The sequence below is a fragment of the Piliocolobus tephrosceles genome, chromosome 18 (assembly GCF_002776525.5).
Source record: "Piliocolobus tephrosceles isolate RC106 chromosome 18, ASM277652v3, whole genome shotgun sequence".
Lineage (NCBI taxonomy): Eukaryota > Metazoa > Chordata > Mammalia > Primates > Cercopithecidae > Piliocolobus > Piliocolobus tephrosceles.
The window spans coordinates 24,310,195-24,336,204 of NC_045451.1; the positions used below are offsets into that span (position 1 = coordinate 24,310,195).

The window sequence follows — 26,010 nt, forward strand, 5'->3', positions numbered from 1 at the left end:
CAGGATGGTCTCGATCTCGTGACCTCGTGATCCACCCGTCTTGGCCTCCCAAAGTGCTGGGATTACAGGCTTGAGCCACCGCGCCCGGCCGAGGAATTATTTTTTAATGGAAAGAACAGAGACTGATGATCAGTTCACATCCTTGCTTTTACCCCTGGAAAAATGTGTAACCTGGAAAGATAGCTTAACATTCCTAAGTCACATTTGTCCAAATAATAAAAACAATGGCAACAAGACTTCAGTACTAATGTGTAATGTCTGATGTTTTTTGTGTGATTAATCTGTGCCAGGTTCCATTCCAGTTTCTTTACACACATTATACCATGTCATTCTCACAAGAACTTTGCATAGCAGGCATTGTCATTTCCACTTTACAGGCAGGAACCTGAAGACCAGAGTTAAAAGTAACTGGTCCAAAATTGCCTAGTTAATAAATGGTGGAACTCGCAGTCAGACCCAAGCTGGTTTGGGGCAATACACTTGACCTTCTTATGATACGTCAAGCTTGTGAAATAGGAAAGATACTATTAATAATATCCGCCTTGTGTGATCATTTTGAAGGTTAGATATAATGTGTGTGGAACTCCTGCCACCAAAGTTGTTCCACACGAGGCTCTAAACAAATGAGTAATCATTATTACTTTAAAATGTCCATAAGTGAAACTGATATGCCAAGACCAGTAAAAATGAGAGCCTCATAAGGAAAAGAGTAGGAGGCATACCTTTGTTTCATTTTGTTTGTTGGTTTCTGTGCTTGCTTGTTGTTCTTTTCTGTTAGGCACAGGTTTCATTTAGAAAAAATTAAATTATTATTTCTTTGATGAGTGCAGAAAGGATAGTTGGAAACATTGAATGGAACAGCTAATGTACCATTGTAATACTTCTCAGATTACCAAAAAAAAAAAAAAAAAAAAAAAAATTAAATCTGTAAATTGAAAACTTTTTTTACTTTTGTCAGTTCAAAGTTGTGTTATCTAGAGAGTTTTGTTAAACTCAGGATTTCTATATGTATGATTGTCTGCTAAATTCAGGATTAGAAAAGAAGAGATAATGGTGCTAACTTTGCATATTAAATATATTATGTTACTAGTTTTCCATGAAGCTTTTACTCAACAAATAATTTACTAAAAGGGCTGTGACCTATGAGTTTCACTAAGTCTTTCCATTTCCAGTTTTGACAACAAAAGTTTCACACTTCTTTAGTTACTCTTGTGGGAGAAATCAGAATGCCAGCGATCACCTTGATCTGAACATATTATTGGAGAAAAATTCAAGGATAGGTATTTGTTTCTCATTAGATTTTCCTCATATTTCATCATTGGGGTCACTCCAATACATGGTACTAGAATTTGGGATTTTTATTTCATGTTAGATTGGACTCATTTTCTGGTGTTAGTCATTAAAAATAATTTCAACTCTTTGAAGAGATCTGGGATGTTTGTTATTATTCTGTTGATTAAATGAAGCTATTTTGTTTAACAATTGTGTTGTTAAACTTTCTATAAACTTAGAATAATAATACCAAAAACTGAAAGGATATGAGCTTTTCTTATTGAATTTAATGTCAATATCAAATACCTTATTGAAACCCATACTTTGAAAGCTTGATTGAGAAATTGGCAAAAGAGTTAACTGAAGTAAAAATAATGAAGCAGTTCACTGGTCATCCAGGTTATGAAAGATTAAACCAGTAGAGATCAACTGAACTGTGAACATTATGATCACGGTGTTTTCATAAATACCATCTATGTCTCTGCCACCATTCTAAATAAAAGTACCCTGTCAAACGGTGAAAAATAAGAGTAATGTTTCTTTGACCATTTCATTATTGAGTTTTCTTATATTTGAAATGTGAGAGGTTGAACTAAAATTCGTTGGTTCCCTTCTCTAAAAAGTTATAGTTATATGTGATATTTATTTATTTATATAAATAAAAATATAGAGCTCTTCCCTTGAAAATAACTTTTGAGATAAGAATGATAAAGTATCTAAATGGAAGATGAATAAAATTGTACCTGATTTGTAAATTATTATATAAAGAAAATGTATAAAATATGTAGAAATTATCTATACAAAAAACTATAAACAGTGGTCCGTTGCCTCTTTGTTAACAAAGAGTTTCATCTTATCTAAAAAGTCTTGAATTGGCTACAACAGCAGAAAAATAGAAATTGCATAGTATAATATAACCTAAAAACATTTCAAGCCCATAGATACTCTTCTCCATGCAGCCAATATTTATGAACTTGGAGTAAGTGACCTACTCTTAGATATTTGAGCTTGATTATAATTCATAGTCAAGGTATCCTCCTTGTAAATAACCAAAATTAACCAAAGATTTTTCCTTATCTTCCAAAAGCAATGCCAAGTAATTCTATCAAAATTGAAAAAAAAAAAAAAAATTAGGTGTCATCAAATGGTGTTGACATAATGATATATATGTTTAAGGATAATGTAATAGAATATGCAATTAAAAGTATAGTATATATAAAAAAATTGATTTTAATTGTTTTAAAACATAAGGCAATTTAATAATGTGGGTCACCGATTCTTTTTAGTTTTATAATAAATATATTGATTTCTGAAATTTGGGGATATTCCATAGTACACTTAGCTTATGCTTATGTTAATACTGAGGCCAGATTGCTGTCAGCCTAATAGCATGTAGATATATTATAGTCACACTACAATCATTCTGTCAGTTTTCAATTTCCCCTTTTCCCGTGATGTTTCTTTCATCTTGTTAGCTTACTCTCAGGACCTTCTCTAAATACCTTTAATAGTAATTCACAAACTGTTAGTTAATAGTTCTCAAGAAAATTCTGAGATGTGGTTGACAGAACTTTGTTTGTTTGTTTGTTTTTGGATTCCTAGCCAAAGTTTTATTCTTTGTTTCTTAAAAATACTCAAAAAAAGTTTTTCTCCTTACTGTAAGTCCTCTGGAAATAGAAGCAAATCAACGTTTATACATTTAAAATATGCTGAAAATCACAAAATAAAGTCCAATGAAATATAGGACTTATATCCATTAGTGCCTTAAGAAAAATCCCTGTTTTCTAAAGTGTGAGTGGGCTTTTCTGGTTTGTTTTTGTTTTTTTAAAGCTCCAGGACCTCCCAATTTTCAAGGGCACTTTGGGGCATGTGTAGCGTTTATTTGATGTATGGATGTAGATGCATATTTTCCCACATCTGTCTCTGTGGACCTATGCTTTGTGAAATCCTAAACCTTGTATTAATGCTTAGTTGATGATTCATGGTGTTCTGAGAGCAATTATATAATTTTTCTTGGGGTGTTTATTCGATGTGCACTGTAAAAAAAAATGAGAGTTATTTTTTGGTAACCCTGCACTTGCCTTTTTATTGATTAATTTCTTTTCCTTTTACTGTGACCTGTGAATATCACTGTAGGCTCACTGCCAATTTTGTGAGCTGCTGCCTGCTTCAAAATGGAGGCAGGAAGGTATCCATTTTCATCAAGAGGATGACAGTGTTTCAGTCTTTCTGACCATCTGGAGAGAGGAACTTTGAGAGCAAAAGAAAATGGGGATTAAAAAAAATTATATTTAGCAGAAAAGGCAAGGGGGAAAACCAATTGAAGTTAAACTATACCTTATGAATTTGTGCTTTTCTAATATGCTGTCCTGTTTAAAGAAAACATAAACAAGAAAATACACAGGCTATTTTTATAAAGAATTGGTTTCCCAAGTCTCATGAGTATTAGTAAATGAATGTAAGTCAATTAGGTTTTTGGCACACTTTTTAAGTTTATTGTACACACAAATATAATAAGCACAAAAAGGAGGGCTCCCTCCTCCCGCTTCGTTTGCACACACTGATTGTTGGTGGTCTTATGTAGATCCAGGCTTTTAATGGCCTTTTTCATGCATCTCTGCAAAAAGCTGACACTGTGGGAATTTAATATTCTAAGATATATTTATCATTTTCTGTGGTTTGAATAGTTCATTTGTGTTCTCTTTCCCTCTGTCTCTCTCTCTCTCTCTCTGCTCCCCCCTCCCCTGCCTACCTCCTCTCTGTAAAAGTGAAAATTTTAATTGAAAGGTAGAGTTTTTACTCTACCATTTGAAGAGGTTTGATGCATGTCTTTCTGTTTTTACCTTTTTTACATGCTTATGGGCCATCTGTGTTTAGAAGAAAAAGAAAGAAGTGCTTAGACTCACAGAATTACCCTATGGGCATTATACAGCGTATTTACAGCTAGACATGGTTTACATCGACTGGAATATAACACACCTGGTTATTTTGTATTCACACAAATACACTGAGCTTTTGTTTTGTTTTGTTTTTATTTTAGCGTGTTCAGAAAGGGCACTGTTTCTAGGGTTTGTTCAGATTTAAACTGGAAAGGGTAGAAATGTAGCACTTTCTGCCTACTTCTTATAAAAGAGTGGAGCTTGAGATGCTTTGCTCAATGCAAAAAGCAAAACTCAGTTGGTTCTTTCTCCTCAGGTCTATGCTCCATCAGCAAGCACTGCCGACTACAATAGGGACTCACCAGGCTATCCTTCCTCCAAACCAGCAACCAGCACTTTCCCTAGCTCCTTCTTCATGCAAGGTAAGATGCTGCTGCTTCTGAGGGAAAGGCCACAGGGTAGCATTTTCCTGGGTCACTTAATGTCACAGATAGGGCAAAAGAAGTGGAATAGTAGACACGTGTAGAATTTTTGAAGTCATACTCTTCTTAGGAATTGAATTCCTTAAAAATTGATTATTAATTGAAACTGTACTAGGCCTTTCTTTACAATTAAACCCCTTTGAGCAGTAATGGGTTAAGATTAGATTGATCTGCTTCACTTAGAGCCGATGCTTCTGCTGGTCTTCCACGCATGACCAACCATTTCAGCATATTCACCATCCCCAAGACGATGTAGCTGTTAGTTTAGAAGTGGTTCATCTCCATGTATGTTTAGAACATCCTGGATTTAGCCAGCTGGGAGCAAGTTGGCCTAATGTATAACCTTATGTAAAATTTTCATCCACTTACTAATTCGTAGGTAAGAACAAGGCTCCAAGATGAAGTAACCTACCACAGACTGGAATATTACATGGTGAAAGTTCTGTCCCAACATAGTAACTGGTTTAGGATAAAAGACCCAACTTTTGGGGGAGAAGACAAATATAGAAACTACGGAATTGTCCAGTATGTTTAAATACATGGATGTGTGTCCCTACCCTGAGCTTTTAGTCTTGCCACGGATGGCGTATACCTTTCTGCTGCTCAAAAAAGACCAAGATGTGACCAAGTGCAGTGGCTCATGCCTGTAATCCCAACACTTTGGGAGGCCAAGGCGGGTAGATCACAAGGTCGGGATATTGAGACTATCCTAGCCAATATGGTGAAACCCCGTCTCTACTAAAAATACAAAAAATTATCTGGGTGTGGTGGTGTGCGCCTGTAGTCCCACCTACTCAGGAGGCTGAGGCAGGAGAATGGCGTGAACCCGGGAGGCAGAGCTTGCAGTGAGCCGAGATTGCACCACTGTACTCCAGCCTGGGCAACAGAGTGAGATTCCGTCTCAAAATAAATAAATAAATAAATAAATAAATAAATTTTTTAAAAGACCAAGATGTTTGAAATGACAGCAGCTACTTCAAGAATGAACCACTTGGAGGATGCTCCTAAGGACTCCATCCTGATATGTGTGTGGCACTTATTTCTAATGTAATTATCTTGTTACCAAGTTAATGCCCTGAATTTAGATGAGGAATTTACCAAGAACCCCTGCGTGCAAAAAATTTAACTCTTTTTGCCCAGGTATGAAAACCTTATTTGTATAAGCCTTGTCTACGGGCCATGGGTTTTCTTTCTTTATGCACCTCTAGGAAGGGCCATGTCACAGGAAGGGGAGCACATTTGGGGCAGAGAGTACCAGGGAAGCAGCCTGATTATAGTGGACACACTCAAAGTCATTCTCATTAAAAGATACTAATCTTCCTTCCCTTCAGTGTGTTAGCTCTTTTAGTTTGTTAGTTCACATGTGAAATTCCACGGAAATGTATAAAATTGGGTGGAATGGCTCTCCTAGGAATAGAGAGAATTTGTTCCACACATAATAGAGCTCATGTGTCAGAAGTCCTTTATCTTTGTGACCCATCCTAGGTGTAACTCTCAAAGGGACACAGCAGGCTATGTCACCTGGGTGCGTTTTATGCCATGACGAAAAGCTTATCACCTTCAGCTGTAAACAGTAGCTACCTCAGCTTCAGTCCCCTCTTTTGTGAGCAGTGGGAGATATTGTCCTACAGGTGTTTACAGAGCTTGGCAGCTCAAGGATCCATATACAAAACAGATTTCGATTGAAAAAATTGGTGGAAGGATACATTTCTTCTATCTGCCCAAGAAAGTGACTTTCTCAAAGGGTGCACATTGCTGGGTAGGCCAGGTAGATTAAATCAGTAGGCTCCTTTCCCTAGCAGACCACCCCAAATATGGGGAACAAATTTGTTTCTCTGCATATGCACACCCGAAAAGCAAAAAAAAAAAAAAAAAAAAAAAAAAAAAAATTGAGTTGACATTTATGATGAGCACAATTAATTTGCACACGTCTAATTCTATTCTTTCAAAACAACATTATACCAAGATCATGGGATGTGATAAATATTAATTTACTGTGAAAAGCATAATTTATGTAAAATATGTATTTTTATATGTCTGCATCAAGCAGAGTATTCTGTGTTAACAGCCCTAAATGCATTGCCACCCAGTGTATCACATTGTCAGGAGACTTTTGTTCAGTGATATATGTTTTCAATTTATTTGTCATATGTGCCATCTATTTAGAATGTTAGCGGTCTTGAACTTCATATTTGAATTTAAGGTGATATTTAAACCTTCATAATCTAAGGACAAAAGCTCCAGTACATGAATGATAACTTTTTAAAAATCCTGTGTTTTCACATCGTGGCCACAGAAGCAGTTGCATCACGGTCCTGTCCCATATCAGCTTCCCTTCAGTAGAGGGGTACTTGGTGCCCTGAGAATTCAATACTTGAAGGAATATGCAATTAAGGTGAAAGATATTCAGAAACTGTCTGGGGCATATTGTAAACTCACTACTGTGGCCTCTTATTTTTAACTTCTATTTCCATCTTCTAGTTAAAACTCTGAAGTTGTCAAAATCACAGACATGATTCCTCTTAAAGAGAGGAATCTACAAACTGTACCCCCCAATCTGAAATGAGTCCAGTTCCAAAATTCTAACTTCTGGATTTAAGAACTCAGTGAAAAAGAGCTTCAGTGTCAGATTTAACTTTTCTATTTCCTAACTTTTTAATAGGCCTTTATTAAATAAAATGTTATGGTAAAAATAATCTTATTTTCGAGGAAGCAATATCTGCTATACATTTAACAGCCAGCTGATGGCCTGGTATATACCTAGTACTCAATACTTTTTGTTAAAGTATTGAAAAAGAGAAAAAAATGAATGAATTTAATAGTAATGTAGATCTTTTCCCTTAAGCTTGGGAAACCAAACCTAAACAATAGCAATTATTAATAATAACCTGTAGGCCAACAGGCCCAGAGAATGAAAAAATCTGTAGGGATGTTTTTAATAATGGTGTTAACAAAAGGTTAACCTCATATTGAAAGACACTTTATATAATTTTAAACCTCTATAATTCATAAATCATTTTATAAAATCCAGAGACTCTCAAAATTATCTGTAATATAATAGCCACCTAGTGCATGTGTGTACCCTTTGGATTGCTACTGAAGGTTTAAGAGAGCTATATACCTATACACCAAAAAATACAAATAAAATATCCTAAGAACTATATATTTGAGATTCATCTTCTCTATATGCCATAATATAATTAAAATTCCAACTTTAATTCTATTGTGTATGTTAAAAATGAAATTAAACATTTTCAACCTAAGATTTTTTAAATTTAATACTTCTTTATATGCTTTTAAAACTCTCAACTTTGTAATTTCTCAAATACTTTTCACCCCAAAGTTTAGGAGCAATTTAACTTTTTAGTTGGTTTTCATAGAAAAAAAGGGTTAGAAGACTTCTAAGAAATGTTTCCTTTAGCAGTAATTACCTTGCTGACTTGACATAATTCATGGTAGAAGTATGCTCTGTTGTTCATTTACAGTTGAATTTTTACCAAGAACACTTTGACTTTGTTAAGTGTTTATATTTGTTTGACAATATAGAGCCACTTGGGAAGAAATGATGACTGTCTTCTGATGTAATCAGCTAACAAACACAAAGATGAATAACACAACAGGCAGTCATTTTCAAGTATATGAAAAAACCCTATTCTATAAGGCAAGGCTGAATGCCTCAGAAAGTCATGGTTCTCTTTGTCCTTTACAGATGGCCATCACAGCAGTGACCCTTGGAGCTCCTCCAGTGGGATGAATCAGCCTGGCTACGCAGGAATGTTGGGCAACTCTTCTCATATTCCACAGTCCAGCAGCTACTGTAGCCTGCATCCACATGAACGTTTGGTAAGGCAGACATACATAATAATGGGAATATCACAGCTAATTTATTATTCCTCATCCTCTGTCTTTCCATGCACGTACACAAGGACTCTGCAAATAAGTGCAAAAATGGCACACACCCATTGTTCTTAGGTTGTATTCTTTCTGTGATCAAAGACATAACAGGATCAGATCACCTTTGTAAATCTTTCCAGATTCTCTCTGGCATTGTTCTTTTGTTTATGGTGTTTTGCTCTGTGCCTTCTTTATCACAATGTCAGCTTCCTTGAGTACATAAATAGATACTTATTTAAGTTGCAGAATCTTAACATGGTGGTTCCTGGTCATTTTTTGCTATCTGTGGTTTCAAAGGATGTACTGCAGAGGGCAGAGTGATGGTCAGTAGGTTATATGCATCACCCAGGAGCATTTAATTTCCCCTTGACTGGCTTATGTCAGCTTTGGCCTGTTGTGATGTATCCAAAAGAAGGAGTTTATATTTTCTGTAGACTTCCATCAGTAAGAGAAACCATGAGGTTTCTACATAGATCAGATTCCCATTTTTCAGTATTTTAATTCCCATCCTAGCCTGCCACTCATACTGTGTTTTGCCTCACTCCAGGTGAAAACTGCTGGGCTTTAGAATGTTAAGTCTTTCATTACTAAACGTTTGCACTCTGTCCATCACCTACATTCATCTATTATAGTATGTCTCTTTATCCTAAAGAAAACAACTCAACTGACTTTCTTCTAGCCTTAAATATCACCACAGCCCAGAATCCACTGTTGAACTTAAGTCTGTCATTAAAGGGAGGAAAGAGCCTAGATCTTGAGTGAGACTTGGGATGCAGATAAGATGAAATTTGAATCCCTTGTGCAAGAACATAGCTTAATATGTGAACCTCAAATCCTACAAATGTGAAAGCGTATGGGAAATCCAGTGATCCTAGGTGATACTTACACCAATACTCTTCATCTTGCATTTGTCCCTTTTTCTTCTTCTCATATCCACACATAGGTTTCTTTCTCTGTTCTGATAAAGGAAGTCATTCTGGATTCATGTGGTCTTTGCTCTCTTTTGCTTAACCAGTACATATAAGAAACAGGATCTGATATCCTACTCCAATAATCAAAAAAATTCCAGAAGTTAAGATTTCTGATATCCTTGAAAATCCATATTTAGTTGTTCCTAGTGGTGGAGATGCCTTAGTAGTCAATTAGCCTGTACATTCCTGAGAGGCAAACAATGGAAATGGAATGGGCCTTTTTGTATCATCTCCCAAGACTGAATGTGTAAATCACAAACCATCTCACATTTCAGCACATTTCCAGTAAATAGCAGATGACTTGTTTTCAAATTTTCTCTTCACCCACCTCCTATTTGGAGATATTAGAGTGAAAGCTTAGAGAAATATCAACTGTATCAACTATTATTATGCTAGAATTCGTTTTGGCTAAAATTTTCATTTCTCCACCATCATTTTCCACTTCTCTGGGAACTCATCGTCAAAACTATATGTGTCCTATGAGCAAGGAAAGTTTTGATTACAAATAAAAGTTTTAGGCACTCTACCAGCATGTTGGAATTTCAGTTCTTTTAAGAGTTGCCCATTTGACGTTAATTTTTCTTCCCTTCTGTGTTTCTTTCTTTTCCTGTCATGCTCGAGAGTTTTGAGTTAGGCGATTTGATTTTACCCTAGTCCAGTTCACTGCTTGGGAAGCAGCTTTAAAATGTGCTTCCATGCATAAAGAGTGTAATTTCAAAATGGAAACCAACTATATTCCTTTTAGAAAATGTCTTACAGAACCAAAACAATATTATCAACCAGAGAGAAAATAGCATTTTGAAGTAGTAACCCAATAGGCTATATCAGAAGCTATATTTGCAATGCCATTTACCTATCACAAAACACAGGATTTTCATTTTTCATCTGATCAGTTAACAGATTTCAGAGAATAGAATTTTTGTTTTAAAGGGGACATGAATAAGCTATCTTGTAATGTATACTAATGAATTTTCCCACTGTTAGTGAAACTATTGAATTATTGTATCTAGTTATCATTGTACTTGCAGTATTTAACCATCTGAAAATCTTTTACTGAAGTGGCTTAGAAGAATCTGACACTGAGAATACCTTGAATATACAGTAGCAGTTGGTGTCCTTTCAGTTGAAAATAATGGTAGTTCCTTATAATTTTATTCTTAGCATCTAGCCAGCCCCATACTAAACAAAGGGATAGTTTAAGAAAAAGCTAAGTGCTGTTCCTGGATTATTTGGGGGATAATTTGGCCAAGTTGATATTCTCTCTAAAGATAAAACATTTTAAAAACATCATTGCCTTCATCACTTTATGCCATGTTATAACAGAATGTGTAATTATAAAGCTTCAGATCCACATACTTCAGTAGCAACTGTCGAGTTACCGATGTTTAATCTTTAAATCCCCTTTACAGTTTTAGCCTGTCCAACAGAATCCCACAGCTAATCATTACTGTGTTACAGATACCCACACAAAATCACTCAGATGAATGGAGTTTGCGGTTAAGCTTTGGAATGGGTTGTCGTAGATGATTTTACGTTTGGAATGACTTGGCAGGGTTCTTTTTAAGAACAGGATAGAGTCCTCACTGCCTGGCATGATTTAGGCATGGTCTTTGCACTACAGGGCGAAACAGTCCTAGGAATCTGGAACGTTCCTTTAAAGGAAGTTCTGTTGTCTTTTATTTTTTTGTAACATAAACCCTTACTTCAGTAATTCTGAACTGATGGCAGTTTTTCCCTTTGGGGAACGTTTGGCAATGTCTGAGGACATTTTCATTGTTACAACTAGGGACTAGATGCTACTGGAATCCAGTGCATAGAGGCTAGGGGTGCTGGTAAACATGACGTCATATACGGGAGAGCTTCCACAGCAAAGAATTACCTGGCACAAAAGATCAGTTGCTAAATCCTGCCCAAACCCAAAGCATGATTTTATTCTTATTTATGTGCACCAGTTATTATATTTTTCTAATCTTTGAATTATCAACCAGTGTATCACTAATGGAAACATTTCCAACAGTTACTTTGTTAATAGACACAAAATACACTACTCTTGGGCATCACAAGTTAAAATGAACGAATAGTAGGCATGTAAAGCCTCACACTTTGTCACAGTCCTCATGTCCTTTGTAGCAAGCAGGAAAGACAGTAATAGCTGGATTGAGAGACTAAGAGTACCTCTTATAATTGATCCCTAAATCCTCTAAAAGAGACATTATTCTCTGGTGTATTTATTACATCTCTGAATGACAGTAGTTTTCAAGATAGTTTTTAATGTAAAATAATCTAGTTATAAATCTCATTAGTTTATTTCAGCATCTAATCTGTGAATCTATAAAAATAACTGATTTACATGGATGCCATTGGTTTCTATCTTTATAATCTATGGGGATTAATTTTTCCTTTTATTCTGTGAACTCAGCATTAACCCTTCATCAAATCCCAAATTACTGCCCATTTTACATAAAGTTAAAAGGGCCCAAAGATTCTCACCAATGTGATTATCTGTTTTGTTTTGTTTCATCTTCTGATTATTATAGTTAGTTAAATATTTATAATTCTTTTCCTCTTTTTTTGATTTTTGTACATTTTGGACTGATTTGTAGTTCGTCTGTTCTTCAGAAATTCCACATGGAATAGGACTGTGTAGAAGTGAAGTTAAACTTAGTCATCTCTTTGTTGTTGTTGTTGTTGTTGTTGTTTGAGATGGAGTCTTGCTCTGTCGCCCAGGCTGGAGTGCAGTGGCACAATCTCGGCTCACTGCAAACTCCGCCTTCCAGGTTCATGCCATTCTCCTGCCTCAGCCTCCCAAGTAGTTAGGACTACAGGTGCCCGCCACCGAGCCTAGCTAATTTTTTGTATTTTTGGTAGAGACGGGGTTTCACCGTGGTCTTGATCTCCTGACCTTGTGATCCGCCTTCCTCGGCCTCCCAAATTGCTGAGATTACAGGCGTGAGCCACCACGCCCGGCCCGTCATCTGTTTTTTTTGTTCTTTTTTCCACATTCTGTTTCTTTTCCTCCATTTTTTTATAGTGTTTACCTCTATAGCAGAAATAGCTCTATCCCTGCTAAGCTTTCAGATTAGCTGTACTATGGAATGGGCCCACTATATTTTTCATTGGAGAAAATTCCATGGATTACCTTGGGCATTCATTAAATGGCAAGTAGAAATGAGTTTAACAGGTAGCCTAAGGAATTTTGGGGTCAAGGAAAGAAAGAGGTCCATGGAATTTAAAAATTTGAAAGGCATTCTCAGGAACTTGGAAAGATGTAAAGGCATCATCTCAACTTTTTTACTGACGTCCTTTAAGTTGGGCTGTTTTTGTTTTCCAGAGGTAATATTTTCAAAAACATTCATGCATCATTGAAAATCTTACCTCTAACACATAGATTCATTTCCTTAGACTAGTTGGCTCTCAAATGAGTTATACTTCAATCCACTGTTTATTAAATTCTAACTGTTAACCAATTGTTCATTGAGCATATGGTATAATTATGTGTTCAGTAGTTAGCTGCAGGTTGTGGGATGCAGAACTATAAGCTCTATGCCTTTAAATAGTTTACAATATAGGTGAAAATACATTAGAAAGAGCAAGAAATGAAAAGCAAAATATAATTAAGTGTTAAAGAGCATAGTGCAGAATGTAAGTGCATTAGGGACCCAGAGAGAAGAGATGGTGGAAGAGTTGGAGGTAGTTAGGGACTTTTCAAGAAAGAGGTAGAATTCAAGATGGATCAAGAATAAATAGGGCAACACTCAAGAGACTATCATTTCATTCCTCCTGAGCAAATGCTTGGGTTTTAAATACTCGTGACTATCAGCATCATATTCAATCTCTAATTTTGAAATAAAGAATTTTAAGAGCATTTCCAATAATGATATATAATAAAGACTCATAGTCCATTAATATATTGCATATGAAGAAAAAGTGTATTTTAGCTTTAATACTTTACATAACACATTCAGATGCCTATGAGAATAACTTTTGAAGCTGCTTTTTATCAAAATAGCTCAGCACGTTTTTGTAAATTACTGTGTCCATTTTAGTGATCTGTTCATTCCCAAGCAGATGGGTGGATTGCAACTAATTTGCCACCTTACAGGCACTGTGGCATACCCAGGAAAGGCAGCTTATTTGGAAAACTAATAATTAAGCTCAAAGCAGAGTCTTAAACCAAATGATTCTGTAAAGATGTTGTTCTTTCATTGCCAGCTATATGAGGATTGCTTGTAGGTGGGGCATGTAAAGAAAGGACTCAAACCAAAATAAGTCATGTGGTCCTAATTTAATTCAGTATAGTCAATGATTACATATTGATGAGTAAGAGAGACATTTAACCATTAGTGCTTTTTAAATTTTTTATTTACTAAGTTTTATTGTTGCTAGGGTTCAAAAAATAATAATTTAATTTGGGAAGAAGAAGACTGGAAACTGGTTAGTCTTTGACATTTAGTTTCAAGAAGGTCAGGATGAAATGTAATATAAGCCCTGTGGATCATAATGTTGTTTTATTCATTATATAGTGGAATCTTTACCACCTGATCAGCAGGCCACATAAAAAAATTAATAGTAGAGTGGTCTTTTATGCCGCTGAAACCCTGGAGATGATTTTAAACAGTAATCTGCAGATTTCAAGATAGTGATCATTTCTCAATGCCCCTCATTGCCATTATATTCCTCCACAGTTGATGCAAACCCAAGCTAACTATGTTTCTGTATAACTTACTATTTGAAAAATGAAAGCTGTCAGATCTAAGCAAGATATATTCTTGGCTATTTTGAAATTCTAAAAGCTGTCTCCATTGTAAAATAGAGAGTTGTGAGAAAAGTATTTGAAAATAACTCACTGAATACCTTATGATTAAATATGGCCACCTTTTTCTGCTTCTTGCTATAGAGCTATCCATCACACTCCTCAGCAGACATCAATTCCAGTCTTCCTCCGATGTCCACTTTCCATCGTAGTGGCACAAACCATTACAGCACCTCTTCCTGTACGCCTCCTGCCAACGGGACAGACAGTATAATGGGTGAGTCACAGAAATGCCAATTCTGATACTGACAATCGGTGTCAGGGTTTAATCATCAAGGACCTCTTTTTCCCTTTCATAACTGAATAGCAATTAGGCAATAAATATCAGTCACATAACAGAATGAACACACAAATGAACCAATCAGAAGTAAAATCACTGGCTTGAGCATGACCATATTGCTGGTCACAAGACACTGAAATTTAACTACGTTCTCCGTCGCAAGTCATTAGATTGAACAAGGATTCAAACAGACCAAAACTATCTTGTTCTTCACATTCAAAAAGAGTGAACAAAGTCATAAGACGAGCCTAGTGAGACTAGGAGCTACAAAGCAGAATAACTCTTAATGGTAGTTATCAACCACTTCCCAAAAATCCAGTCATTGTGCTAGGCTTTTATCCATGGTGTGCCATGTCTTCCGAGGACTGGTTAATGTGAAATTCTCAGGTGACCGATAATAACTCCATGAGGTTAAGGTTAATCTTCTGGAGAATGTGACACTGTGGAGTCCCTCAGAGGGGAAGAAGTATTTGTTCACTTATGAGAGAGGAGATGCCTGGGCATCAGTTGGCCAGAAATGATTTGTTGCTGCTTTTAATGAATTAATTTATTTATTTTTACCAAGGACATTTACCAATAAGTTAAGATTCAAGAAGAATGCTGCCCCCATGAACTGAGCCATCATACTCTCATTTATCGTGATGTTCACTGTGGTCTTTTCCATAGGACAGGTGGTTCCCCGATCAGCATTCCCACTTCGAGGAATGAACTGGACTGGATGTCCAGCTGCCCCTGGAGGGTAGATGTGGAGTTGGTGGGGAGATAGCTGCCTGCTTCTGAACCAGCTTTGACACCTTGTTGTTCAGATGAGCAGCAAGCTTAGTACACCAGGGTCTTATTAAAACCTCAGACTTCTCAGGTGGCCACTTTCTGTGGTTCTAGCTCAAACTAACTCCTTTCTTGGCCTGAATGTCACTCTCAGAGGGTCAATGGGGAGAATACTCAGTGTATGTCTTTGAGAGAGGATTGCGCAACAGAATAATGCTGCTGTTGAGTCCTCTTAGCTCTTTGTACTTGTTTTCTTTAGAGAGTGTGTAGAATTTGGGGAAGTGCCGTGAATCACTTATGTAGGAACGTTTTTCATGAAGGAGGAGAGATGTGTTTTGAAACGTTGGAAATATAATTTCTGCCTCAATAATGCCCTCCCTGCTTATTCAATAATATATTTCACACTTGAGATGAGCCATCTCGAAACCTCTCCACTCCACTGTCGTGTCTAAGAAGCAAGTTGGGGAGAGAGTTTCCATTTTTTTTAACTTTTCCTAACCAAGCTTCTACAAATATGTTGCATCAGTTTGACCTTGGAGAGCTACAGACAGAGGTCACATGGGGAAGTTTGTTAGCTATCAATGCAGTTTTGGCAGATTTGAAAAACAAGAAGAAAGAAAGCAGTGCAGAACTGAAAGAGTGAGAAAAGCATATTTCACTTCAGTGTGGTTTGACAAATGGAAAGCCCCTTTCTGCAGTCATGAGGTCTGGTTATGAAGAAGGATGACCGGTCATTCATCCTTTTACATGACAGATTTCCTGTCTACTTGTGGTTTGAGTAATTTTCTTTTTTAGGAAGGTATGAAGGTGGAGCAGAACCTTGAGTTGAGGAAAACATATTTAGGCGCTGTTTGAAAAAAAGTTTTTCTGATTGATTTGCAAAACAGTCCTCTTGAGAGAGAGGCACTATGACTTGGAAAGGACATATCAGGAAATGGGGTGGTTATCTCCATGAGCTGTAGACAGCTTAGTCACAGCTCTCAGTGGGAATGAGTTTTGCTTGGTTTTAGCTGGTCATTGTCATTAGTTTGTGGATGAACAGGAGAATCCACTTGTTGATCTAGCCAGAGTGGAGCAGTAGGTGACTTCTATATGCTGAGAATAGACTTAACTTGTTAAAAACCATAGGGCCTTATTTAAGGGTCTTGACAATAATAAAAGCGCTATAATTTAAAAACAAAAGCATGAGATTTTTAGAACTCAGGAAAGGGCTTTCTAGAAATTTATTTCATACATTATTTTACAATAATGGATGTACTTGTCAAAATCCACCAGCAGAATGATAAAAAGATGCATAATCTTTCAGGAAATAGGTAGACATGGTAATTCAGCATTTTGGAGGAGCAAACCTTTATTGTTATGCATAAATACAGATATTACTTTAAGGTTACTTTAAGGGAGAACATTCGAGAATGCTTTTCTTTAAAATAATATTTTCGCGGCCGGGCGCAGTGGCTCAAGCCTGTAATCCCAGCACTTTGGGAGGCCGAGACGGGCGGATCACGAGGTCAGGAGATCGAGACCATCCTGGCTAACACGGTGAAACCCCGTCTCTACTAAAAATACAAAAAACTAGCCGGGCGAGGTGGCGGGCGCCTGTAGTCCCAGCTACTCCGGAGGCTGAGGCAGGAGAATGGCGTAAACCCGGGAGGCGGAGCTTGCAGTGAGCTGAGATCTGGCCACTGCACTCCAGCTCGGGCGACAGAGCAAGACTCCGTCTCAAAAAAAAAAAAAAAATATTTTCACCAATTGCTACATGAAAATGCAGAGGAAAATTTGAGCATAATAAGCCGTAGTATTGCGTGATGTCTGAGTGGCCCATGTTTTTTCACATTTAAGTTCTCTTGGGCTTTGATTTGATTTTTCGAGTGTGGTAGAAGTCAGTGATGGCAGTGTGTCTGTATAACAAGAAGAGAAGCTTTCTCTTCTGATGTTAGTGAGACTTCTCTAACAAACAGTGTGGATTAATAGGATACATCTGCAGACTTTTGAAAATATTTGGCATATACTCACTCATTCTGAAACGCAGGAAGTAAAGAAATATTACGTTGCCTGTATCTCAAAGAACAAACAGAGCTAATTAAATAATTGGCAAATAGGGAACACATAGCCTGACACATGTTTGAGATTACACACGATTCTGTAGAAAATGACTGTAAGCAATACTAATGCCTTAAGAATGGGGTTCAAGCACTAACACATGGACATCACATTTTTCACGTTTTCTTGGTAAAAAGTTGCAAGACAGTGCAGTCTTTTCATACAGGGTGTTGATATCTTAGGAAGCTGCTTTTTCAGTTTAGAAGAGGGCTGCTGTCCTTCATCTCAGTGTTATGTTATGTCTTTCTGGTGGTCAGCAGTCGTCCTGAACTGACACTAGAATAACGCAGTGCATGTGGGGTGAGATACAAGCTCTAGAACTCTCAGAAAGGAACCTCTCTGTAACCACATTCCCTTCTTCTTCTTCTGTCCTCTGCATCTCAAAGATGGAAGATGTCCACTGAGGTTTACTATTTGTTTGGCTTGGGGTAGTGACCGCGTGTTTCTTGCTTTGTTTTCTTTTGCCCTGTAATACCCAATATCATTTTTTTGAAAAATCCTTAAGAATGATAAAGCTTACTTGGATTACATTAATGAGGTGTGTGTGTGTGTGTGTGTGTGTTTTATGACACATTCATCCATGGATTTTCAAGAGAATTGTAGAACAAGGTATTTTATTCATTGCATACAGTCCACTACTTTTCTCAAGCCTCACTGGCACACTCTGGAGATCATATTAGACCTTTCTGAATTGAAAGGTTCATCTAATTAGCCCTACAGTTAGAGGAATATAATGTATGGGACACAAGTATGGATTCACAGTAGTTCAGCTGGCGGCGCACCCAGTTAAGGAGAGAAGCTGTCAGGGGTCTTTGGGAGTTACCAGCATCAGCACCTTCTACTCAGTTCTTCAGACTCTTTCAATGTTATGCCACTGGGCATTCTCAGAAGCAGTGCAGTTCAGTGCCTCTGCATCTGAGCATACATACGGAGGAGGAAGTGTAGTACGTTATTAGATACCAGCTATAGCGAATAGGAATGTCTACAGGATAGTAACCATACATATTTGGTTAGCGACATATTTCCTTCCTATTTGCAATAATATCCAGTAGCCATTCCTGATGGAAAGAAGTAAGAGGACCTCCTACCATAGCACAGACCACTGAGACTGCTCAAGGATGAGAATGCTTCATCTCCCCATTGGGACATACCATCTGTATACATTCACAGGGTGTGACCCTTTGTGGTTTGAGGCTACACACACTCCCTTGCCCTCAGAGAGAATTGGTCATATAACTAACATAATGGTTATAATAACTATTATTGTTTTATTAGTCTTTAACTGGCCTGCTTTCTAATACATGGTCTTTTCCATGTTTTTAAACCTCAAACCAAACAGTGTTGAAGGAAGAGACTACCAAGATTGATTTAATACACCATATGCTAAAGATTACCCTGGAATATCTATTTGGTTTGTGAATTAATCTGGCTTAGAACTTTCATTTCTAATGACATGTTTGAATGACATGTTAGTATGTGGCTTGTCTAGTAGAAACATTACGTCCTTTTCCCCTTGAGGGCTTGGTTTCACAGTAATTGTATTATTAGAGTAGTCGCATAATGTTCACTTTATATTTTACAAGAATATTGAGCCTTGAAATAGTCGGGTGACGAACAAGCACAGAGCATAAGAGTAATATGAATTTTATCCAGCAATGTCAAGGCATCTTAGTTACCAAGATCACTAACAGAGAACAATAAACTAGTTTGATTTAAATCTCCTCATTTCCTGTGCACAATTAGGAAGCCCAACTTCCCCCTGAATTCCTAGGAATCCCTCTTGTTAAAAATTAGTGCGTTGTAGTCTACAAACTTGAGTTTTTATTTTGAAATGGTTGTAGTAGGAGTGCTGGAAATGCTCCCTCTTTTTGTCATCTTTATGGATAAGCACATGGTATTGTTATGCTGTTTCTAATGGTTTCATAACATGAGGGTCACTCGGACACTGTTTAGAAAACCCTACTTTGAAAGCAGTCATCCCTCAAGCAAACACAGTGTGAATTGTGCTTCTTATTCCTTTGATGCCTTCATGATGTTCCCAGCCTTAGATGATGGGTGTGCGTTAAAGGGGCAACACATTTTCCAAATTCTGATTTGTAGTAGTTGATCCCAAGGCACCACTCATCCCAGTGTTTTGTTGAGGGTGTGTTCTAATGGGAATGAACATTTCCCCAAAGCTGAGACTGAGACAGAGGGTGGTCTAGCATGGAGCCCAAGATACAAAGCCCTTCTTTCTGCTTCATCTTCTAGCCAGCAGCACCACCTGTGTTCAAGCCATCTGAACAATACTTGGGTGGCAGGCAGTGTCGAAGCCTCCTACAAAAATTACAGTTCCTCTTAATAACTGCTCATCTTCCATTCACATTTATATGTTACAGCTCTACTTAGGGACTGATTATATTTCTCTTGGGCAAGATAAATTGATTAGAGCCAAAAGTAGAAATCGATAAAGTCTTTACCAAGTAAATGCATTGGTTTTCATCTTTATTTCTGTTACATGAACATTTTGATCATCTCTAATATGAATTGACAAAAATCTTGGGCCTCAAAGAGTAATCAAGTCCTGTTACATTAAAGCTGGAAATGCGGGTTTGATGTATCTTGCTAAACATGGCCCACTTCTCAATGCAAAAAAAAAAAAAAAAAATTCTGCCACTTGAGAATTAAAATATATTTACTTTCCAGTTATACCCTTTGTTATATCAGTCACGCAAATAAAAAGAGAAATCTGTAAGAGAAAGACCCAAGTAGCTTAACATGTTCAGGGAATCTAGAAAATGTAGCTTCTCCAGTGTTTCCTGGACCAGAGCAAAAGGCATTCCAAGTGAAAGGGCAAACTGGCCCCAGTAAACTGCTTTGAAATTTAAGCCCCTGGGTTTGGCACTCCAGCTGTTGCAAGGTAAAATGGCTTCATGTTAAAAAATAGTCTGTTCTTATCAGTGATTTCCATGAGTAACCTTTGTAGTTTTCTGAAACATTTTCATGACACGATGAGGTAAGCAGTTGATTCTATTTTTATTTCTATTTCCTGAGTCATAATATCTCCCTGCATAAAACAGGCACTGATAGAAAGTTTAGTTAGAAAGGCTTAGTTCTGAAGAAACCAGAATGATCATAATATCTTGCCTCTTCTAATGTGTGATTTTTGGGGCATACATATTTAGTTTTTAAATGCTCCTAAAATATTTTTATTGGTGTTCAATATTTTGTTTAGTCTCATAAAGATATGTATATTATTTATAATCTTCATTTTAAAGTTGTTTAAAGGAAGAATTAATCTTTTGAAAGCCACTACTGTAGCAGATATTATCTGTAATGAAGCAATATCTTGTTCTTTTTGGGCTTAGGTTCTTTGTTAGATAATGTGATTTTTCCAATGTAGCTCTGGACTTTTTGTGAAAATCTATATTCAAATCAAGCAAATATCACAAATTATTTTGACTGGTAGATCTAATTTTTAGGTATATAATAATGATAAGAAATGTTGCTCCTAGGAAAAAAAAAAAGATAAGTACCCCCAAATACCATGGTAATGCATACTGAAAAAAGGTTAGTGTCACCTATATTTCACATCATTATTATTTTCTCTTTATAATAGTTTTTAGGTTTGTTTGTTCTTGTTGTTTGAGGCAGAGTTTTGCTCCTGTTGCCCAGGCTGGAGTGCAGTGGCACGATCTCAATCTCCCGGGTTCAAGCGGTTCTCCTGCCTTAGCCAGGCATAGTGGTGCATGCCTGCAATCCCTGTTTTTAGTTTTTAAAGGACTCCTTAATACAGAAATTCTTCTCGTTTTCACACTAGATATAATTTGTTGTATTTTATCTTATATTTAATATTTTTAATACTATTGATATCTGAGTTGCTCTCACTGGTCCAATTGTATGATGTCAGACCCTCATTTCTAAGAACTTGCTTATACAATACCTATCATGAGTGCTAATGACTCATGTATTTTAATATCATAACTTTGTGATATGGAAAAGAAGTTTGTTTTATCACAAGGTAATTGTGTTCTTTTTATCATGTGCCAGTTTTCTTTCAGCATTTTAGCAATTAAAAAATAAATATGGGAGTGGGTTTTGTAAACCAAATAAAGCATATATCAAAACATTATCGGGTGGGTGCCTTGGCTCACTCCTGTAATCCCAGCACTTTGGGAGGCCAAGGCGGATAGATCACGAGGTCAGGAGTTCGAGACCAGCTTGACCAACATGGTGAAACCCTGTCTCTACTAAAAATACAAAAATTAGCCAGCGTGGTGGCATGCGCCTGTAATCGCAGCTGATACTCAGGAGGCTGAGGCAGGAGAATCACTTGAACTCGGAAGGTGGAGGTTGCTGTGAGCCGAGATTGTGCCACTGCACGCCAGCCTGGGCAACAGAACAAGACTCTGTCTCAAAAAAAAAAAAAATTATCTAACTGAGGCACCCAAAATATAAATATATGAAAATAACAAGCATAAATTAGCTATGCTAAGCAGAGGTCAGGAGAATTAAATTATGACCTGGAAAAGCCATAGAATTGGACCATTGAAGATCTGACCCCACTACTGCATTTTAAAGATGTGGAAGGTGATGACAACACATTTGAGAAGGCTCTCTTAGTTCAGGAATGGAGCTGGCAAGTCTTTTAAATTATATACCTGTTTAATGAAATTTTGCTTGGATTCATTGGATGATGTAAGCTTTTCTTTTCTTATTTCACAAAATACTGAAAAAAACTTTCCTCCAGAATGTTAATAGGTTTTATTTAGATACTATGTCTATTTGCTAATGTTGAGGCTTTAATAAATACAACATACCCCAAGTTCTAGGCATTCTGTTAATACTGAAGACTTCACAGGAGTCCTGGAAATCCCATTTTATCACTTAGTTCTAAAGGCAAGATACCTTCAAACTATACATGTTAAAGAAAGCTGGCTTTGAATTATATACTGGAATATATGTCTTTTATTATTCACAATACTCTTTGTTCTTCTATAGATAAAAATACTAGTGTTTAAGGCAGTAGAGATAAGCTTCATGAATATGTAGACTTACTTTATCTCTGGAATTTGAGACCATATTGACTTTTAGTAGCATACCAGTTCACTTTTTTTAGTGTGAATACAGACTTTTAAATATGTGGAGAATATATGTTATTTAAAACATTAAACATATTTTCTCTCCTTGTTAGCCAGACCTGTTGTGTAAATTTTTGTTTGTTTGTTTGTTTGTTTGGTGTACTGTGGAACTATGAGACGAATACGCCATTTTGCTATGTATCAAATTTCTATTTATTTGAAAACAGGTGGAAGTTATTTGTGAAGATAATTCCATTCACTATAAAATAATATAAAGAAAAGCCAGACTCTGAGGACTCCAGAGACCTGAAAGTACTATATACTTGTCAGCAATGACCATCACATAGCTTGCTACATTCGCCAGCTCATCAACAGCAAGGGGAAAGTCATAGCAAGGAAACCACTTTATCTTTAAACCAAGGTGTCAGGTTTATATTTTATCTGTAAAAAAAATAACATGAATATATTTGACATCTACCTCAGCAAACAAATTAATACTAATTAAAGATTAATGTGTTGTAATTAGCATTAAAAATGCAATTAAATTGTGAGTAAATGGACCAGGAAGAGAAAATTGTTAGACGTCTCACTGCCTGGTTTTCATATTCTGCCTTTTGTTTTTGCAGCAAATAGAGGAAGCGGGGCAGCCGGCAGCTCCCAGACTGGAGATGCTCTGGGGAAAGCACTTGCTTCGGTGAGGAAATATTGACTTTGGACTCCATATGTACCATTGTAAAGAGTGAACTTTAATCAGAAGTGGACATTTGGAATTTTAGAAAATGAATGGCAAATAGCTTTGATTTTTGGAAAATGCTAGCTTTCGTGCATAACAGTCACTGGAAAATTTGAGAAGGCTCTGAAGCTTCCAGTATATAGATAGTCTCTTTCTCTCATCCTCGCAGTGGTACTAAGCCTCACTCAATTATGGATTTGGGAATATTCTCCTGGCCTTTGGTTTATCGGTTTTTTATACTGATGTCGTATTTTACTCTAATGTAGTAATGTTGCACATTGACCAACTAAGACTGTCTTAGCAAGGAATAGTTCTAAAACACTTTGAAAGAGGCATTTGGAAAAAAAAAAAAAAAAAGACAATAACTGAGCTCCATGAAGAATTGTCACATAATTGGCACCTGGGAGACTCCGATTCTCTGCTTTGCCCAGCTACTGCCAGAAAGCTAAAATTGAACATTTCTTGCATGTTCCCTGATGAGAAAATGGCATAGCTTCATTGTCTCAGAGAGTATATCTGGTATTTTAGTCAAAAGCTAAACATGGTCATTTAGAAATGTAAGTGGAGGGCCGGGCGTGGTAGCTCACGCCTGTAATCCCAGCACTTTGGGAGGCCAAGGTGGGAGGATCACTTGAGGTCAGGAGTTCAGGACTAGCCTGACCAGCACGATGAAACCCCATCGCTACTAAAAACACAAAAATTAGCTGGGCATGTGTGGCGCATGCCTGTAATCCCAGCTACTCTGGAGGCTGAGGCAGGAGAATTTCTTGAACCTGAGAGGTAGAGGTTGCAGTGAGCTGAGATCATGCCACTGCCCTCCAACCTGGGTGACAGAGCAAGACTCCATCTCATAAATAAATAAATGTAAGTGAAGACTTGTTTCTCTAAGATTTTGTCTCTTCAGTTGGCTTTTACCATTGGGAGCATTAAAAAAGTTCACACTATATTAGCATTGTGCCCTAAGTAAAAGTTTTTGTTTCATCTGGGCCTTCTGATGCTATGGAATCAAATGCCTAAATCTGGCAAATGAGTGACAAAATATCTTAGGAATGATCCTCGTTTTGTAAATGAGGAAAGGAAAGTTCAGAGTATCTGCGTGGCTTGCCCATAGCCACACAGCCAGTAGGAACTAAGAGTTGAATTGAAGTCTGCTGACCCCAGCCTGGCTCTTTTCCCACCAACCCATACCACATCAGTAATTCTTGTTTTGAAAAATTAAAATGATTATTAAGTTCTTCATTTGACAATATTGGTAATGTAGTTGATTGTTACATGTATTTTGTAACTGGTAAGTTTTAAATGAATTGCATTGACAACTTTGTAGTTTAGAAAAATGTGAATTATTTTAATAAATGAGGGTGTTTTTTTTTTTTTTTCTCCCTATGTTTTAAGATCTATTCTCCAGATCACACTAACAACAGCTTTTCATCAAACCCTTCAACTCCTGTTGGCTCTCCTCCGTCTCTCTCAGGTAGTGTGTTTCAAATCCCATTTCATCATACAACAGTTTATAAGAATGATTCCCCCCTTATACTTCCTGATTTTATAGGTAGATACTCACTTCCCCCCAAATCCCAAAGCTTGACATTCCTATAACAGACAAATACAAAGGGTGGGAGAGACAAATTGCCAGATAACAGTTTCGTCGTTTACATCCAAACCTTTTCTTAAAAATTAGATTATCTTTTTAAAATATACAGGCATATGGAAAATGTATTTCTTACACTTTTCTTAGCTCCACAGAAGACACCCAACAGCAGAATAATGTATTCCAATAAAACGTCTCAGATGAAAAAAACTCAGTTAATATAGTCATGAATATGAATATAGACTATAGAGTCATCAAATATAGACTATTTAAATGGATCACTTCCTGCAGAAATTTTAGGCTTTCCAAATTCCCTCTTTAAAGTTCATGCCATTGGGATGTTTGGAGGAAACTATAATATTGTAAATACATTGTGAAGTAATTGTGTGGAGTAGAAGGGATGTTTGACTTCAAAGTATAGCACGTGCATATGACCTGTGGCTTCAGATTGAATAACTGTAATTTGTAGAATTATGTCAGTAAATGATTTCACTTACCAGGGTTCTGTTTAAGAGACTCATTGTCTTTCCAATATAAATGCTTCCAGAAAGCCTTCCCTGGTTCATGTCTCTGCTCTTTGGTAAGGGGACAGGTGGTTTATTAAAAAAACAAAACAACAACAACAACAACAAAACCTAAATCACATCCGTACCTGATGGAAACCTTAGCTTACTGTAATTTATAGTGGAGCCACTTGCCTATATATCTCCTGCATGCAGCTCTCATGGCCCAGTGTAAACTCGGCTCCTTGGTTGAGGACAGGAGGTTTCACATTGCCACAAAACTTTCAGAAATGATGGCCATGGCTTAGCTGGGATTTAATGTCAGCCTCTTCCAAGCCTCCGTGGTATGGGAAGATCACAGAATAGAGAGAGCAGTTGGATTTTGAAGTCTGTATATCCAGAGAGACCACGTTGAAACTGAGATGCAATTTAGGTGATTTTAAGAGGGTAATGAAACGTTCCCCCTGGTGGAAATAGGAAGTAGAGTTCAGTATTGTTGTCCTGCTCGGGTTCTGTACCAGATTCTTACACTCTGAAAAATGATTTCAAGTGTCAGTATCCCCCTTTCGAGACAACAAGAAATAGAGAAATCTGAGCAGGTGGAACTCCAGTTTCCACATTTCAAACAAAGTAGCTTTCATTTTATTCATTTTCTAATTTAGAAAAA

General features: G+C 36.9%; 1 protein-coding gene across 8 annotated transcripts in view; it reads left to right on the forward strand.

Annotated features, from left to right (window-relative positions):
• Positions 1-26,010, forward strand: part of TCF4 (transcription factor 4) — a 366,762-nt gene that overhangs the window by 305,748 nt on the left and 35,004 nt on the right. For all 8 annotated transcript variants that reach the window (XR_002732953.1, XM_031934570.1, XM_023218359.1 and 5 more), the window contains 5 exons: positions 4,468-4,573; positions 8,343-8,476; positions 14,396-14,528; positions 23,146-23,213; positions 24,645-24,723. Coding sequence is in view for 7 of the 8 variants with exons in the window: in XM_031934570.1 (XP_031790430.1) it covers positions 4,468-4,573; positions 8,343-8,476; positions 14,396-14,528; positions 23,146-23,213; positions 24,645-24,723 (520 nt within the window). In the remaining variant the exon portion in view is untranslated. The remainder of the gene's footprint in view (positions 1-4,467; positions 4,574-8,342; positions 8,477-14,395; positions 14,529-23,145; positions 23,214-24,644; positions 24,724-26,010) is intronic.